This window comes from Palaemon carinicauda, chromosome 35 (genome assembly GCF_036898095.1).
Source record: "Palaemon carinicauda isolate YSFRI2023 chromosome 35, ASM3689809v2, whole genome shotgun sequence".
Taxonomy (NCBI): domain Eukaryota; kingdom Metazoa; phylum Arthropoda; class Malacostraca; order Decapoda; family Palaemonidae; genus Palaemon; species Palaemon carinicauda.
Window position 1 is genome coordinate 47,757,858 of NC_090759.1, and position 17,500 is coordinate 47,775,357.

General features: G+C 36.5%; 1 protein-coding gene across 1 annotated transcript in view; it reads right to left on the reverse strand.

Annotated features, from left to right (window-relative positions):
* Positions 1-17,500, reverse strand: part of LOC137627718 (agmatinase, mitochondrial-like) — a 21,266-nt gene that overhangs the window by 695 nt on the left and 3,071 nt on the right. The window contains exons 2-7 of the mRNA XM_068358977.1: positions 12,295-12,547; positions 5,237-5,423; positions 3,975-4,095; positions 3,076-3,276; positions 1,455-1,599; positions 1,112-1,206 (exon numbers count right to left, since the gene is read on the reverse strand). Coding sequence (XP_068215078.1) covers positions 1,112-1,206; positions 1,455-1,599; positions 3,076-3,276; positions 3,975-4,095; positions 5,237-5,423; positions 12,295-12,544 — 999 coding nt within the window. The 5' untranslated portion in view covers positions 12,545-12,547. The remainder of the gene's footprint in view (positions 1-1,111; positions 1,207-1,454; positions 1,600-3,075; positions 3,277-3,974; positions 4,096-5,236; positions 5,424-12,294; positions 12,548-17,500) is intronic.

Here is a 17,500-nt window from a genome sequence, read left to right on the forward strand (position 1 = left end):
CCCATGCAGATACTTATACTAAATCATTTAAAATCACTGGGATGGTTTAAGGAAATAACAAGGACTCTGAATATCAAACACTGAAGATTTGCCCTTCATGTGGATAAGCATTGATTTGCTGCTAAGTGAGCTTAGACCAATAGTTTTTAATAACTGAGAAGTACTATTAAAGAAAACATTCATCTATAATAGACAAAAAAAATTCCATGCATGTTTTATGTAGATTAGATTTATCTATATGATATTATAGGACCTGTGAGGAATGTTATTTTTACATATAAAATGTTAATGTTGAAATTAAAAAATTGTAATGATTTGTTAATGAAAAGTATCGTTGTATCTTGAACCGGAATTACTGGTAAATTCTCGAAAATTTCGAAGCCGCCAGTCGTTAGTATTGCATGTTATAGTCCACCCTGTACGATCAGGAACTTTCGAGAGAACGGGTGCCTAATATATAAGATGACAGGTGACCATTTAGAAAGGGACTTGATTCTTTCACCGATGTGTGCATTTATGGAGACATTCTTGTGATACCTGTCGTAACCCAGGAAATTAATGTCTTTTACACCGCTGTTAAAATTTAGAAGAAGCTAAGGAATTTTCAGAAGATCAAATATCATCGTTTACATCTGAAACTACATTCTGGAAATTCTGATGCTGACTTTCGGAAATTTATTGTTTCCTATCGATACACCGAGTCTCGAAGCATAGAGACGTAAGCCTCAGGCCTGTATTATTTCATTAATCTATATAAAGGTGTTACCAATAGGTGAACTATGAGTATTCTATGAATCTTGTAAAATATTTGTAAATATAGTTTTTGTTATCTCTGCTGGTTTTTTTCTTTCTTTCTTTTTTTTGCTATTTCTTATGCTGAATAGATTATTAAGGGAATAAGACATTAAAGTGTATTTTACACGATCTTCATTTTGATATAGCTGACCGTAACAATCCACTAGGACATTTTTACTCTTATGAGAGAGAGAGAGAGAGAGAGAGAGAGAGAGAGAGAGAGAGAGAGAGAGAGAGAGAGAGAGAGAGAGTTCAACAATGGGTTATGGTCAACTATGATGGTGTGTCAAGACAATGTATTGTAGCTGTAACTTACCTCCACTAAATCACAGCCAACTAAATTAACGCCTTTGCAGCCTCTGACAATCTCGAGGGCCTGGATTGGAGTCAACCCTCCCATTTCCGGAGTGCCTGAAGTGAAATCTCAGTTTATATAAAATTTCTTTTTTAACTGAAACATATACATGAAATTTAGACAGTATATGATATATACGAGAATACAGATTAAAGTTCCTGGTGCGATGCTCTTATTCTGAATAGACAATTGAACCCATTTAATCCTGCTAAGCCAACAAAGTTGTGCAGACACCATGCACAGCCATATTCAGTGGTACTATTTATTTACCTATAACTATAGAAAACCAACAACTTCATCTTACCTGTGCCAGGACAGAAGCCAGGGTCGATGGCATCAATATCAAAGGAGAGGTAAACAGGTCCATCGCCCATCTGTTGTCTGACTTCCTCCATGAGAGGTGTCAGGCTCTTGTGCCAGCACTGGTATGCATCTACAACTCGAAAACCCTAAGTAATAAAAATTGCAGAGTTTATAATTACAACTAGTAATGTCATTGGACTATTTAGCATTATTAGCTTATGGCAAGTGTACCACTGACACCTAACACAACTATCCTCCAGCCAACCCTTCCACTTTGCTTTCCCTACATCTTTGACCTCTCTCTCTCTCTCTCTCTCTCTCTCTCTCTCTCTCTCTCTCTCTCTCTCTCTCTCTCTCTCTCTCTCTCTCTCCCTCTGTCCTGATGTAATGAATAAATTAAATTTCAGGCACTCCATCTGACTTGAAATTACTCCATGAAACAAAAGTAGCTCTCAATTTCAGATATAGATGTGTCATTTAGTTCAGAATACATGCTTCCGGTCTCTTAATGCAGGGCCACGGGATGCTGATACTAAAATTCCATATTTTCATCGGAGGACGCATATCTTAAAGCAACCAACCAGTCAAAGAAGATATACAAAGAGACAAGAGACAAGATGGAAGACCTCTTCTGCATTAAGCCTTAGATTCTCTAGGATGTGAGCTGCCTGATTACAGTATATATGATAGGGAGGAAAGAGTTCTAGATACATATTAGTAAAATCTGGAATGGTTTGTTCCGGGAAAAATTAGAGCCAATTACAGCGTGAGCACGCTCAGCAGAGGCAAGTATTGCCAACCTTTAACAGTGACCCACACAGATGGAACAATAAGACTATGTTTAATTACGAGCGAAGTGACCCACGGCAGGGCAAAGACCTATTGAGAGACGTAATATAAAGTGATTTGGTAATTGGTAACAAGGAGTATGAAGCTACTCTACATGGACGGCGTGCACAGCACTTCCATGTACCGATTGCCAGAATAGGAGCAATGATATTATGTTTAATTGTGAGGAAAATGAGCCACGGTTAAGTTAAGATCTTTTAAGGGACGTTATGGGTTGGCAATACTTACCTCCACTTAGCTTGTGCTGTGATTGGTTCTAGTTTCGTCTCGGTGCAAACCTTTCCAGACTTCGCTAGAATGAGTCTCAGACTAAAGCTTTAGGGGAAAAAAGGAAGAGGACTTGTTTAAACTATTGAGCAGAGATTGATTGATTTGAAGTTTTCTGGCAGCATGACTTTAGAGGTCATTGAAGCAGATATTGAGCAGAGATGAGAGGTGTTAGACAGCATAAATTACACACACACACCAAGCAATTGAGGCTCATCATTCTCTCGTCATGTAAGTGTAATTTCGTTACTGGCAGCCTCTGTCAACTTGAATACCTATCAGATGCAATCCCACACTTTTGCAGTCCCGTGTATCTACTCTAATTTTATTTTCTCTGCTGGTAATACTTGAAATTATCTTTTTTCATTTATTTTTTCCTAACTCGTAACTTTCCTAATAGATAAAGTCTTTATAATTATCTATTTGTTCCATTGACTTTTGTTCTATAATTAAAACCTACATCTCAGTGATCCTTTTTTATAATAAAAGTGATAGATTCTCCTTACCAAGCTCCTTCCAATGTCACAGTCATCCGGACTATATCCGGTTCCTCTTAAGCCAATTTGGATGACTCTACTGCAATCGAGGAGGCCTTCGTCGTAAGCCCTTTTAAAAGGCGTCCCGTGACCAATAGGCGAACCAAGAACCTCATCCTGGAGGTCTGGATGAGCGTCTACGTGGATGAGACCAACTGGACCGTATTTTTCCTGTTTGAAATTATATAGAATACAATAATCAATGTATGAACAAATGCTGAATTTATTGGTGACATTCACCAGAAACACGCATTTTTAGCAACAATGACCTCTTAATGTCTCTGTATCCTTAAAGTGTTTAGATACTCTTTTTGCAGTAAGCCTTGGCAAGATTTGAGCTGACGCCCATACGGCTCTAGTGAGGCTCCTTGATTCTTAGTCTACTCAGATTTAAAATTTATTGTTAGTAAGTTCTCCAAAAATTTTGATGAAGTCAGCTAATTATCAGGTAACTGTTTCTATTAAGAAAATGCTTAAGCAGATTCCATTTATATTACTATACGAATTCATAGACTACTTATACATCTAGTTGCATGTTGATATAAAGGAAAAGAGAAAAGAAAATTCTATAGCGTCAAAGTTACTTTCTATTGCTGGTATTCATAGCTTGCAAAATAACTGTATAGAGAATCTTAAATTTCATTATAACGTCCTATCCAATATGTTTATACATAGGGACAATTAAGGAACCACAAATTGCCACTTTGGTACTTTTCCAAAAATCATAAAAAAGTGTAGAAAATAGAAACTCCTCGTGATTACCCGAAGGTTTATCATCCATAATATTGATACCAAAGTAGCTTCAAAATAATTCTGAAAACTATTTGATGAAAGTAGATTTATGATAAGCTTATGATAAATGTAATTACTGCTATGGCCTGTAGGATAGGATACGATATGGTGTGGTCCCCGCCCATGGTCAGGGGTATGCAGCCGTCCTTGATGAGTGTCCTGTATTGGTCGCGTATGTTCTTGCAGGCTTCTGGAAGGCTGGAAAAATTAAATCCTTTTAAGTTCATTAGGAAATATTTAATGCTTCAGCCCAACCTTCTTTATGCAAAGGCTTCTGCCTTATTTGAGGCAATCTTGCTAGTTCAACAAGCCAATTTGAATATCGTCAGGTTAATATGTATAAAACAAGACCCACGTTAGGTTAATCTGTATAATCAAGACCCATGTCAGGTAAATATATATAAAACAAGACCTAATAATAATAATAATAATAATAATAATAATAATAACAATAATAATAATAATAATAATAATAATAATAATAATAATAATAATAATAAAACCTTCTTCGGCAAATATTTATCTTATTTTTTGTACTATTAGTACATCACCAAGTAATGCACATTTAAATAATTTTTATGAAATACTTTCCAGACAACGAAGGGTTACCATATTTGTAATAATTTGTTGGATCAATATGTAAAATATATTAGTTCATCTCCAATAGAGTGAGGAATTTCTTGTGTTCAGGAATATTTTAAGATACAAACTCTCCTGATCCCGATTACTCTTCAAAAACAGTACTTCATTGTGCTATTCCTAACCCCTTTCAAAAGGGTTCTTAGTATTGGAAGTTTTACATTCAATTCTATAACGCACTTAATATATAACTTTATACTCTGAGATTCTCATAGTTTAACCTTAACATATCTAGCTAAATCTATCTCAACCCAGTAACCTAACCAAGTAGCCTATATGGAAATAAATGATCCATTTTATTTTAAATGATAATCTTCGAAGGCAATTACTGATAATCATTACTTCCAGAATGCTTACTAGATTTTTTCGCTTCCATCCTTTTAGGAAGATCTTGGAAAACGATAAAAGGTAATCACTAAAATTCCAAGTTGCTGACTTAATGGGAATTTCTTTTACACGAGTTTGATTTTTGCTTTCCATCCTCACTTATATCATAGTTAAAGTCATAGTTGATAAATTACTACACTTCTATTTAGTTCTCACGATTTTTGGATCCTCTACAGCTCTATTTTATTGATTGATTGATTTATGTCAAATGTCAAGCTACAATTTCAATAGATGATTATAAAGCCCATTAACAGAAATATATATTACAGCAGTTTCATGAATTTCTCCTAAGAATACTACCATTGACACTAACTCGAAGAGCTTAAGCCAGACGTCGCCCACATCAGCCACATTAAGGCTGAGGAAGGGATTCACTCCAGTGCCCTGGTTAAAGGGCCTCAAGGGAGACTCGCATCGTAACTGGCGGGGTCCATAGCGAGCTCCACTTCTGTTTGATGTCCCTGTGTCTAGAGGGACGCCGACAAAACAAGCATCGAGTCCTGTAAATTAAATATTTTAATCACATGAGGTTATAGTGTTTTGCTAATATTTTCAAACTAGGAACTAATCAAGGACAAAAGTCCCAGTGAGATGGCCGTTGGTTTGGAAGAGGAGCAAAAAACCAATCGGTATTGTTAAGGTGACCTAGTTCCATGCACATCACTGATATTGTTTCTCAGTGTATTTTACTTTATACTACTATTACTACTACTACTACTACTACTACTACTACTACTACTACTACAAAAGTTTTCATAATTATTATAGTTTGAATAAAACTTTTAATGTAAATATTTTATAGAAACCCAGGCTATTCAGTCTTTGTCATAGGGATAAGCAAAAAAAAAAAAAAAAAAAGGTAACGATTCAAGCAAACCCATGACTTCATGTGGTAGCAAAGCATTTATCTTACCTACATTCTAAGTAACTCTAACGTGAATTTCATGATTGCTGGATATATGACAGAAACTTGAATTTACTATGATATGAAATATTGACAGGTGACTAATCGAGGTGAGGTAAATTGTAGATTGTATTTCTCAGGGCCCTTCCCGCCATAATATCTTATTCCTGAGTCCTCCTCGACATAAAATCCTTTGTAAGAAAGAACTTCGAAAAGATTATAGCTCAAGGCATGACAGAGACATGTCTCCTAGGATGATTTTATATCTCCAACTCCATGAAGCACTCAAAGGTCTAACTAATTGAGGCACTGTGAGGTTCTGACTCACTGAAACACTGAGGTTCTAACATTCTAGAACCTCTCAGGTTTCCCAAATCTCAGAAGCACTCTGAAGTCCTAAGCTACTTAAACACCATGAGGTCTTAAAACCCTTAAACTCTCAAGGGTCTTAGATCCCAGAAGCACTCAAGAGGCCCTGAAGCACCTTGAGCACATATCCCCGTAGCATTCAGAGGTCCTAGCTCCCAGAAACACTTAGCAGTCCTAACATTCTGAAGTAGTACTCGGATATCCTTAACACCCTGAAAAACTCTGGTCCTAACTCCCTGAAGTTTTCAGAAGTGTTAACTAACAGAAGCACTCTGAATCTCTAATTATCTAAAGTATTCTAAGGTTGTAGCTCTCTGAAACCCTCGGAGATTCTAACTCCCAAAACATACCTTCATTTCCTTTTGCTCTGAAACATTCTGACGTTCTAACTACCAAATCATTTTGAGGTCCTAAATTCCAGAGGCTCTCTCATGCCCCAACTCACTGAAGCACGCTGAGGTCCTTACTCCCTGAAGCACTCACCAGTCATAACACTCTGAAACAGTGATCACAGATCTTTATATCCCTGAAAAACTCCGGTACTAACTCGCTGAGGAATGCAGATATCTGAACTAACAGAAACACTCTTAGTTCCTAATTACCTGACACACTCTGAGATACTAGTTCCATGAAGTGCTTAGTGGTTCTAACTCCTAGAGGTACCTTGCACTCCTTACTCCCTGAAACACTCAGACATGCTAACTCCTAAAAGCACTCAGACATCCTAAATCCCTTAAGCACGCATATGTCCTAGCTTTACTGATGCACCCTGAGGAACAAACTCCCTGTAGCACTCTGGGGTCTTAACTCCCAGAGGCAATCTGAGGTCCTAAATTCCTGAAGTAATCTGAGGCCCTAACTCAATTAAAGACTCAGATCCCCCAATTCCCTGAAGCACAGTCACAGAGGTACTAACTCCCTGAAACCTTCAAAGTTTCTTACCTTCATAAAGGCATCAGAGGTAATAATTCTCTAAGAATTTGAGTTTAATGAAAAATTGAAAAAAAAAATTATACAGTGGCAGGGTTAAGTAAAATTTGGAAATAAAATCGCCTGAAATTACTTATAAAAATCAGGCAATATATCAGTTTAGTGAGATCGGTGTTACTATATGGACATGAATCGTGGTATGACAATGAAACAATATCCAACAAATTTTGTAGATTTGAGAGCAAAACCCTCAGAAGGATATTGGGAGTTGAATGGAAGGACAGGATTAGATATGAAACTTTAAGACTGATTACTTGAGTGCCATATGTGGATGAGATCATTATGGGGGGTAGATGGAGATGGTTTGGGCATGCTCTCCGTACTCCCCAAAAGAGGTTAGTTCACCAAACTTTCAACTGGGGTCCACAAGGCACTAGAAGAGTTGGAGGATCTAGGCCTACATGGCTGAAGACTATGAAGCGTGAAGTAGGAGATGATGTAGGAGATAAGTATTGATTTAAAAGCTCAAGATTGAGACGGCTGGTGAAATCTAACTGAGACCCTTTGCGTTAATAGGCGTAGGAGCGGTTGATGATGATGAAAGAACTCATGGTCCTAACACACTGAAACAGTTAGCGGTCTTACCACCCTGAAGCAGCACTCAAATGTCCGTAACTCCCTGAAGCACCAAACAGTACTAAGGCCCTCAAGTTCTCATAGGAACTAAGGCCCTGAAACAATCATAAATATGAATGCCCTAAGCCACTTATTGGTGTTCATCTACCTGAAGCTCTCAAAGAGGCAAAAGTCATATGTTAACATTTTACGCGATGTCCAAAAAAAGATGTCTTGAAATTATCACTATCTGATTGGACACTGCAGAACCCTAGTCTGCATAGTGGATTGATTGGAATATGACAAATCAGAATTAATTGCCCCATAGATTATCTAAAGTTCTGCTCAATATTTTTCATGCTGATAAGATTTTGCTTCAATATTGTAGAAAAAAAACTTCAAAAATAGCCCTGGACAATCAAAGTTTTGTGCAATTTCTAGATATTGCATTAATAGTTTAATAATTCATGGACACCCTTAAGCTATTGCGGGGTAGTAAGGTGTTGGAGTAAATAAGAAGCCTGGTGTGTAACTCCGATCTCAAGAAACGAACCGAGATGAGTAAATTTGATGTAAATTGTCTTGAAGAGGGTCAAAATTTAGAGGTAAAAGAACTAAATTACAGCAATTCCACCTGACCCTAACTGGAGATTTCATTACAGATCTACAATATGAAACTGATGCTAATGTACCAATAATGACATCATATCAACACCCGTGAAGCAGAAGCCGTCCCCTCTGAGGATAGAACTTCCGAAAATATAAAATATGCGTTAATGTGAGAGTGGAATGAACAGTAGGAACAAAGCTGATGATAATGATCATGGATTCTGTATAAGTTCAAGGTTTTGAACAAGCGAAACAATTCGGCATCAAGAGAATCATAAGGCAGAGGTAAGTTCGCTGCAGAGTTATACTAATCTTAAATTTCAAAGCGTTCTTTGAAATGATAATATATGTAATGATGGGTATTCTCTTTCTTGCATAATTTCTTAATCTTGAAGATTCCTTCCACCAAGAATATGGTATAACTCATAATCTGCATGTCCTCGATAGAATTTATGAGCATCTGAAGTACCAGCAACGATAGTTGATATGAAAGGGAAGGCTGCTACTTGTTATCATAGATTATATTGTCAGTTTTACGTCAAGTGTCCTTACAGTTTGATCTGGCTCTTATCTTTAGAGATGTATATATTCTATTTACTTTGATTATGTGAGAAGATTATTATTGATGGTTCTATCACTGACAGAATTCTGGTGATGTTTCTGTAATTCTTTCATAATTTGTTTAGTACCTGAGGTAAATATTAGAATAGAAAGGGTTTTAGGATTTGGAACTGATATGGGGTGGGGGAAGCAAGCAACCAAATTTTGGCTACCTCCATGCCCCCATCTTTTACATAATGAGACACTTCTCCAACCACGTTCTTTCTTGTTATGTATGTGACCTGTAAGTAATCACAAGGTAGTAAAGCTTATGTAACACCATAGCACTACATGTATCGTGTGCAACATCATTACATCCCAACATGTATGCCATTAATTATAAGTGATTATAAGTACTGTTGCATATATACTTCAGCATTAGATTTTGTATAAACTACCTCAAAGAAAGTACAACTCTTATAGTATACATTCAGCAATAAGAGAGGATTCTTTAATATATTTATACTTGACGATATTTTTTTTATTCAATTACTTATGCTGTTTATGATGACTTTAGTCGTCGGAACGTAGCCATATAGAGAAGTTTACCAATAAACCGGTTACACATAACAACGAAGAAATCTTCATGTCCACAAGATTAGCTAAATGTAGTGATGTCGGCTTGGATTTTAAATGCAGTACTAATAATACTTACTATGGCAGGTAAGCACAGCAGAGCCATAGTTATGATAGCATTAACTAGCATTGCCCATACAACAAATTGGCACTGAAGAAACAACAATCGGAAACGGAGGAACAATTGACAATATAGGAACAATAAGTACTGATGTTAAAGGAACAACAATTGCAGGAGATGCAGATTCATCCATAAGAATATTCAAGAAACTTCTCTATTTATCTAATATTACTAGGTCTGAGTCACTATTTAGTGATAAATGTATTATTACCTTATGCCACAAGTCAACAAATTCTTTGAAACGTACCAATTGCCAGCACTAGCATATCAAAGGTCAGGTGAATGTTTAGATATTTTTGTGATTATATCAAATAATTTAAGTGCTACGCGTGATTTTCTAGAATCGAAAAATAATATAATTGGTCAAGTAATTGCATATTACAGGATATAATAAAAAACTTAAGACAAGGATTTAACCCTAGAGAAAGTACTAATTATAGTCCGAGCTTTAAAAACTTCCCTTAAAGGTTTAAAGGCCCCTCATGTGTGGCAGAGGCAAGGGACAGTAACATTCCCATATCAAGAAGGACAATACCTTAGAGACTGACCATATATTCATATGATTAGCGCCCAAGCCCCTCTCCACCCAAGCTAGGACCAAGAAGGGACAGGCAATGGCTGCATGGGAGTTACTCAAATGTGCATGGCAACAATTGCAATTTTACAGGTTCATATTTAGGTAATTCGTATTTGATAGTAGTGAATGCATACAGTAAGTGGTCTGAAGTAATTCATATTATTATTATTATTATTAAATGCTAAGCTACAACCCTAGTTGGAAAAGCAGGATGCTATAAGCCCAGGGGCCCCAACAGGGAAAATAGCTCAGTGAGGAAAGGAAACAAGGAAAAATAAAATATTTTAAGAATAGTAACAACATTTAAATAAATATTTCCTATATAAACAATAAAAACTTCAACAAAACAAGAGAAAGAGAAACTAGATACAATAGTGTGCCTGAGTGTACCCTCAAGCAAGAGAACTCTAACCCAAGACAGTGGAAGGCCATGGTACAGAGGCTATAGCACTACCCAAGACTAGAGAACAATGGTTTGATTTTGGAGTGTCCTTCTCCTAGAAGAGCTGCTTACCATAGCTAAAGAGTCTCTTCTACCCTTACCAAGAGGAAAGTAGCCACTGAACAATTACATTGCCGTAGTTAACCCCTTGGGTGAAGAAGAATTGTTTAGTAATCTCAGTGTTGTCAGGTGTATGAGGACAGAGGAGAATCTGTAAAGAATAGGCCAGACTATTCGGTGTCTGTGTAGGCAAAGGGAAAGAACCGTAACCAGAGAGAAGGATCCAATATGGTACTGTCTGGCCAGTCAAAGGACCCCCAAACTCTCTAGCGGTAGTATCTCAACGGGCGGCTGGTGCCCTGGCCAACAACATCAACTATAACAATATACTGTAGGTATTCATGTCAATTATTGCAACACGTGGTCTGCTAGAAAGGATTATGGCAGATAATGGACCACAGTTCACTTTAAAAAAGTTTAAAGAGTTTTATTACTCAAATTATATATTTTCTGCAACTTATAATCCATCTACAAACGGCAAAGCAGAAAGATTTGCTCAAACTTGTAAGTATAATATGAAATTTGGATGATATATTTTCTCATGTATCTAAGTTTCTATTGTCCTATAGAACAACTATATACAGCTACAGGTGTGAACTGTCAAATTTGTTGATGGGGAGGAGGATTAGGAATAAGTTAGATTTAATGTTCCAGTTTTCAAAATCAATTAAAACAGAAAGTTGAAAATCTTCCAAAAGATATTTTTTTCCTCCCTCATCTCCTGTCATGGTAAGGTCTTACAATGCCTCAGAGAAATGGGTACCACGAAAGATTGTTAAAGTGATAGGACACTTGCATTATGATATTCAAGTTGGTAGAACTATTCTAAAAAGTCAAGGTGGCCAATTGCAACCATTAATAATGAATCCAGATCATGCAGATGCTCGAGACAAAAAAATTCCAGAATGAGTTACACCAAATGTACCAATTGTCCATCAAGATGTTCAACCACCAAATGTAGATTCAGATTCTGTTCTTACACTAATTCAAAATGACGCTAGAATACTTCCCAATAGGATAAATAGAGGGAAGCCTCATGGATGATTAATTTTCTAAAATTTCTCATACAATGTCAAATAAAGCGGGAGAAAACTTTTATATGTGTGACTTGTAAGGAATTGTAAGTTATATGTAAAGCTTATGTATCACCATAGTGTTACACGTAACATATATCGTGTGCAACCTCATTATTTCCCTACCTGTATGCCTTTAATGTTGTATAAATGATTATACGTACTGTTGCATACATGCTTCAAAGTTAGATTTTGTATAAATAGCACTATCTTGATAGTATATATCTAGTAATAGGATAAGATTCCTTTATACATTTATATGTGATGTTCGTTTGTTTGTATTGAATCACTTCGTTTTCTGTTGTTTACAAATCGAAATGCAGTAAGTTCTCAGGATTTAACCATGTAGAGAGGTCTACCAAGAAAGACGCTGCACATAACAACGAAGTAATCCTTATGTTCACCAATATTAGTAAAAAGTGGTGGTGTAGATTGAACGTTAAATTCAGTACTAATAATTGCATTAACTAACATTGCCCACACAACAATTCTTACCTTCAGTTCCTTCTTGAATTGGGAGACGCATAAAGGACGCTATGCCTCCAGGCCTTGGCATCTTGATTGCTGTCATGGGCTGGTTGAGTTTTCTCTCTTTCGAAAATAGAGATGTTGATTGGTGGAGAGATCTTGGCATTGATTGGTGTAAGGCTCTCGAGGTGAGATGATTGGTCAGCGCAGGGGTTGCAATGCTTCTTGCCCTCGAGGAGAGAGCTAGAAGAACATATGAAGAGCCTCTGGACATCATTGTCTAATGGGAATAAATGAAAGTTTTGCAGAATTGAAGCTGTTGAAAAGGGCATCGTCTGGAAATAGGAAAGTTCTTGCGTGGATTTCACATTGGGAAAGTAATTTACTTGTATTATAGAATAATTAGCCAAGAGGTATTATGATCTAAGTACATATTTCTTGATCCTTATTAGATGAGATTCTAAAATAAGAAAGTTTCTGATTTATGTCAAATCGAAGTAAGTGATAATGACATGTGTGTTTCATGAACCTAAGGAACGACCTGTACAGTTCAAGATCTGCCAACTAATAAATATGAACATTACCAGTCAAGGGTTTGAGTTGAAGTTTTTCTGTTATCAGTGCGTAAGATAAGTAATAATTACATTTCCAAGTAATAAATCTATTGATAATGATAGGCGATTATTTTACTCTAAAAGCTATAATGTTCTCAGGTTACCAACATTCAATATTCCTCCAAGTTTTGACTGAATTTTTAATGGTCTTCAGACACAGGTGCCACATCAAATATAATAATAACAATTGAATTATATACATTTTTTAGTTGATATATAAATAATTTCTTCTATTTTTTATATATTCCATGTTTTATAGTTATTTGGTATTTTTGTTAGCTAAATATGCTAATGAATATGTAACAAAATTGAATATCACTAACTATCCCATCCTAACTTTAATAGGATTCATAATTATTCATGTTTAATATACCTTTTAAAAAAATATAGAGCAATTCATCTATTGTAACAGAACTGAAGGTGGTTGATGCCAAAATTACAGGTTAGTCCCATATTTGGGAAAGTTTCCCATCCTCGATTTAATTGATCAGAAACTCTCACATGAAATATTCGCTAATCGTCGATTAATCATCAACTACATGAAAATTCATATGATTGATTATGAATAATATCATTGAATAAAATGAGTGTTTTTTTCCTGAAATTAAAAACCATGTATTGTATGAGGTTATAACTAAGAGAAGTGTTCATTGGTTTTTATATAAATTTAGACACCTACCACGATCAGGATTCGAACCTATTCCTTTTGGTTTTGATACAGAAGTGACACTTAACTTGTTCATTGTGCCATCAAAAGAAGTATAAGTGGACTTTGATTTCTGACCCTATTCCTGTCGTTATTAAATTTTGTACATGGAATGGAAATCATCCCATTCTTCCCACGATTGATTAGTGGCTGTATATGACAGCATTTTCACTAATTCACTCATGACTATTTATGCTTTCAAATACATATCACAGATACCTTTTGATAAGGAATTAACCCTACCCTCAGAATAACCTTTTATAAAAAAATAATTAAATAGTCAATATATCTATAGCTGCCAAGGATTCAAATCTATTTCTGGTGGGTTTTGATACAGATGTAACATTAGCAAATCTTCACGTGGTGCCTCTGCTAATCTGCAAGGAGACCAATTGCTACAGAACGTGCAAGGGTGAACCTATAAAGGAGTGGTAAAAGTAAACCCTCGACCCCTGAACAAGATGATGACCAGATTTATAACTTCTAGTCGGAACTTCTTGTTAACTTAGGAACTGATATACTCTGTAAATATTAAACACATAAAGATCTGGTTCCATCAAGAATACCTGGCATGCACCTAGTAATATCCCACTCCAGTTCTCCCCATGGAAGTGCAATCTTTGCCCGGGGTAAATCTATTATCCTGAACAGCAAAGACATCTCTATTGGCGGGCTGGAAATCATCCAGGTGGTCACTGAACATATCAGCATCACGAATGTGTATAAACCACCAACAGCAAACTTCACATGGCCACAAATTCACCGACTAGGAAATAAGCTATGCCCTTATTATTGGTGAATTTAATAGCCACAGCACCAATTGAGGCTACAGCCATACAAAAATGATGATGAGGCCATTGTGAACTGGTTTGCAACCCATGATCTAACACTCCTTGCATGATGCAAAGGATAAAGCATCCTTCCAAGATGCACGCTTAAGATGGGGATGTAATTCAGACAGCGTTTGCCTCATTGAGACATTACCCAATTGTTGAAAAATCGACACAGATTCAGCTTGCATAAAGCAAAATAGGAAAGCTTTGAGTTAGACCTGGAGGTTGGGATATCCAACATCAGCTCAGTCTCAAAGCACTACAATAACTTCCAACCACTGGTTTGGGAAGCTTCAAGGAAACACATTCCGAAAGACTGCAGGAAGAGCTATGTTGCAGGTATCAATGAACAATCAAAAGAGCAGTACACAAAGTACATCCAGGTATATAATGAAGATCCCTTTGCTGAAAGTACCGTGGAACTTGGAGAGGTACTTCTGGCCCCAATCAGCAACGGAAGAAAAGAACACTGACCTGAAGTCATAACTAACATAGACATGACCCATAATAACAAAAAAGCTTGGGTAACCATCGATAAAATGAACTCAAAAAAGGAACCCAAACCTAAAGTAGCTGCCATAACCCCCAACCAGGTGGCGCCCCAACTGCTGATGAATGGTAAGCCTCACACCACAAAGCGGGGTTACCTAAAGAGAATGAGACAGGGCACGCACTGTATCATGCAAAACAGTGACAACTTCTAACTGTTCATCTTAGACAACCTACATTGCCAATTGTTCCTGCGTTTCCGATTGTTGTTCCTTCAGTGCCAATAAAACATCTAAAATTCAGCAAGGTGGCTGGCCTACATAGCATAACAACAGAAATGATCTCACATTTTGGAGACAAAACTAAAGCGTGGCTACTGTCGCTATTCAATTCCTGTGCAACAGACTATCAAATCCCAAAGATTGGAGAAGAGTGAGAGCAGTGGCCTTGCTGAAACCAGGGAAAGACCCATCCTCACCCAAAAGCTATCTACCAATATCTTTAATGAGTATCCTTCACAAATTATACAATCAAAGGATCTTAGCCAAGACCTACAGATAGAGTAGGTCTGTTCAAGCGCAGCTTAGGAGAATAGCCGGCCGAACCCTTTATTTTCTTAACTGAATTTTGCTATATCCGTTCTTTTTTCATTTTTTTACGGAAATCTAAGTGTAAGATTATTATTTTCTTTAATTGATTGTTGTCTTATACATATCATAGATGGTTTAACAAAATTTTATTAAAAATGATTATATCCAAGTACAAAAAAAAAACCATATATGCATATAGAGTATTAAATCTTATTCAATCTACAGTAGATAGTTACAGGTATACATACAAGAGGAATGGTAAAAAAAAAAAAAAAAAAAAAAAAAAAAAAAAAAAAAAAAAAAAAAAAAAAAAACATTGCACAAAGTTACACCTGTGTTTAATGCAATACAGCAGTCATTTTGTCATCTTACTCATGGTCATCTTACTCATTGTCATTTTACTCATTATGTCATCGTACTCAATTTGTCATCTTACTCATTTTATGCTTTTCCCTCCTTTCCTTTGCCATATTTCGAGTTAATATATGGATTCTGAAAAACGCTCGACATCTTACAAAAATAAAGCCCTTATCAATTAAATGATTCCTAACTAACTTAATTAGATGTGGAACATCTACAAACACATGGATGTCCCAATCAGAAACATCACCATTTGCAGAAAGAAGGTTTATTTATTGTCATGCCTAAATTTTGCCCCTGTTTAATATTCGTAGTATGAAGACATTTATCATAGCAACAACTGGAAATGCTATCGCTTCCATTTTTATAATTATTCAAACAGATCTTTTTTCATAGTAAGGTCAAAATCATAATATACGGTCTGTTTCCAAGACCAAGCTAATCCCCTTAACGTTACAAACTGGACATTTCTTTCACGAGAGTAGTGTGTCTGTTCCCTTCTATGTCCATCCATGAGTAACACTAAATTAATCAAATTTGTTCTTTGTTTCTTCATGTTTGGGGAAGGAATAAAACATACTGTCGACTAATAAGGGAAGTGGGCAACGGGCTACCTGCCTTTCACCTGAACTACGTCATGCGTGGACTGGGTCGAATTTTGGCTCAAATGTGAACAGACCTACTCTATCTGTAGGTCTTAATCTTAACCCATATCCAACCAACTGTCAAAGAATACCTGTCAACAGACTAGCTGGATTTAGATCAGGTTGATCCTACTTCAGTCAGCTATTAAACCCATGGATATACATAGAGGACAGGTTTGAGAAGAAGCAAATCGTCAGTACAGTATTTGTGTACCTTACAGCAATATTTGACATGGTAAACTACAGAGCAATCCTCTGAAGGTGACCCAAACTAAGGGAATACAAGCACAGTCCATAAAATTGAATTATTGCTTACGAATCAGCGATTCTTCATAGAAATAAACAGGAGGCAAAGCAGACAGAGGATACACAACAACGGCTTTCCACAAGGCCCAGTACTGGCACTGATGCTATTTAACATGTATACAAATGACCAACCATAGTACCAGAGCATCCATAGGTACATACATGCAGATGACCTGTGCATTTCCACACACTCAAATTCCCTGAACCATCATCAAATAAAGAATGTCAAACGTCCTGACTACACTCTCCACATACTACGAAAAGTTACACCTTGATGCCATTCCAAGAAAAACACAGGTGTGTACCTTCCACATGAACAATTGCCAGGCAGACAAAGAGAAAGCTAAAGATCAAATGGGGCGATAAAGGTCTGGAAAATCACCCTTAACCAGTTTACTTAGGCGTCATCCTTAATAGAACACTCTCCTTTAAAGAACACAAAAATAAAAAAAACATAAAGTAGCAACCAAGAACAACTTCCTCAGCAAACTCGCCAAGACCAGCTGGGAAACAGGCCACGAAACTCTGAGGTAATAAGTCCTGTCACTTTATTACTCTAATGCAGAGTACTGTGCACCAGTGTGGGCAAGATCATACCATGCACATAAGGTAAACCCAGAGCTAAGCAAGTTATGTTGGATTATTAATGGCTTTCTAAAATCAACACCGCTACCATTTTTATACAAAGTAG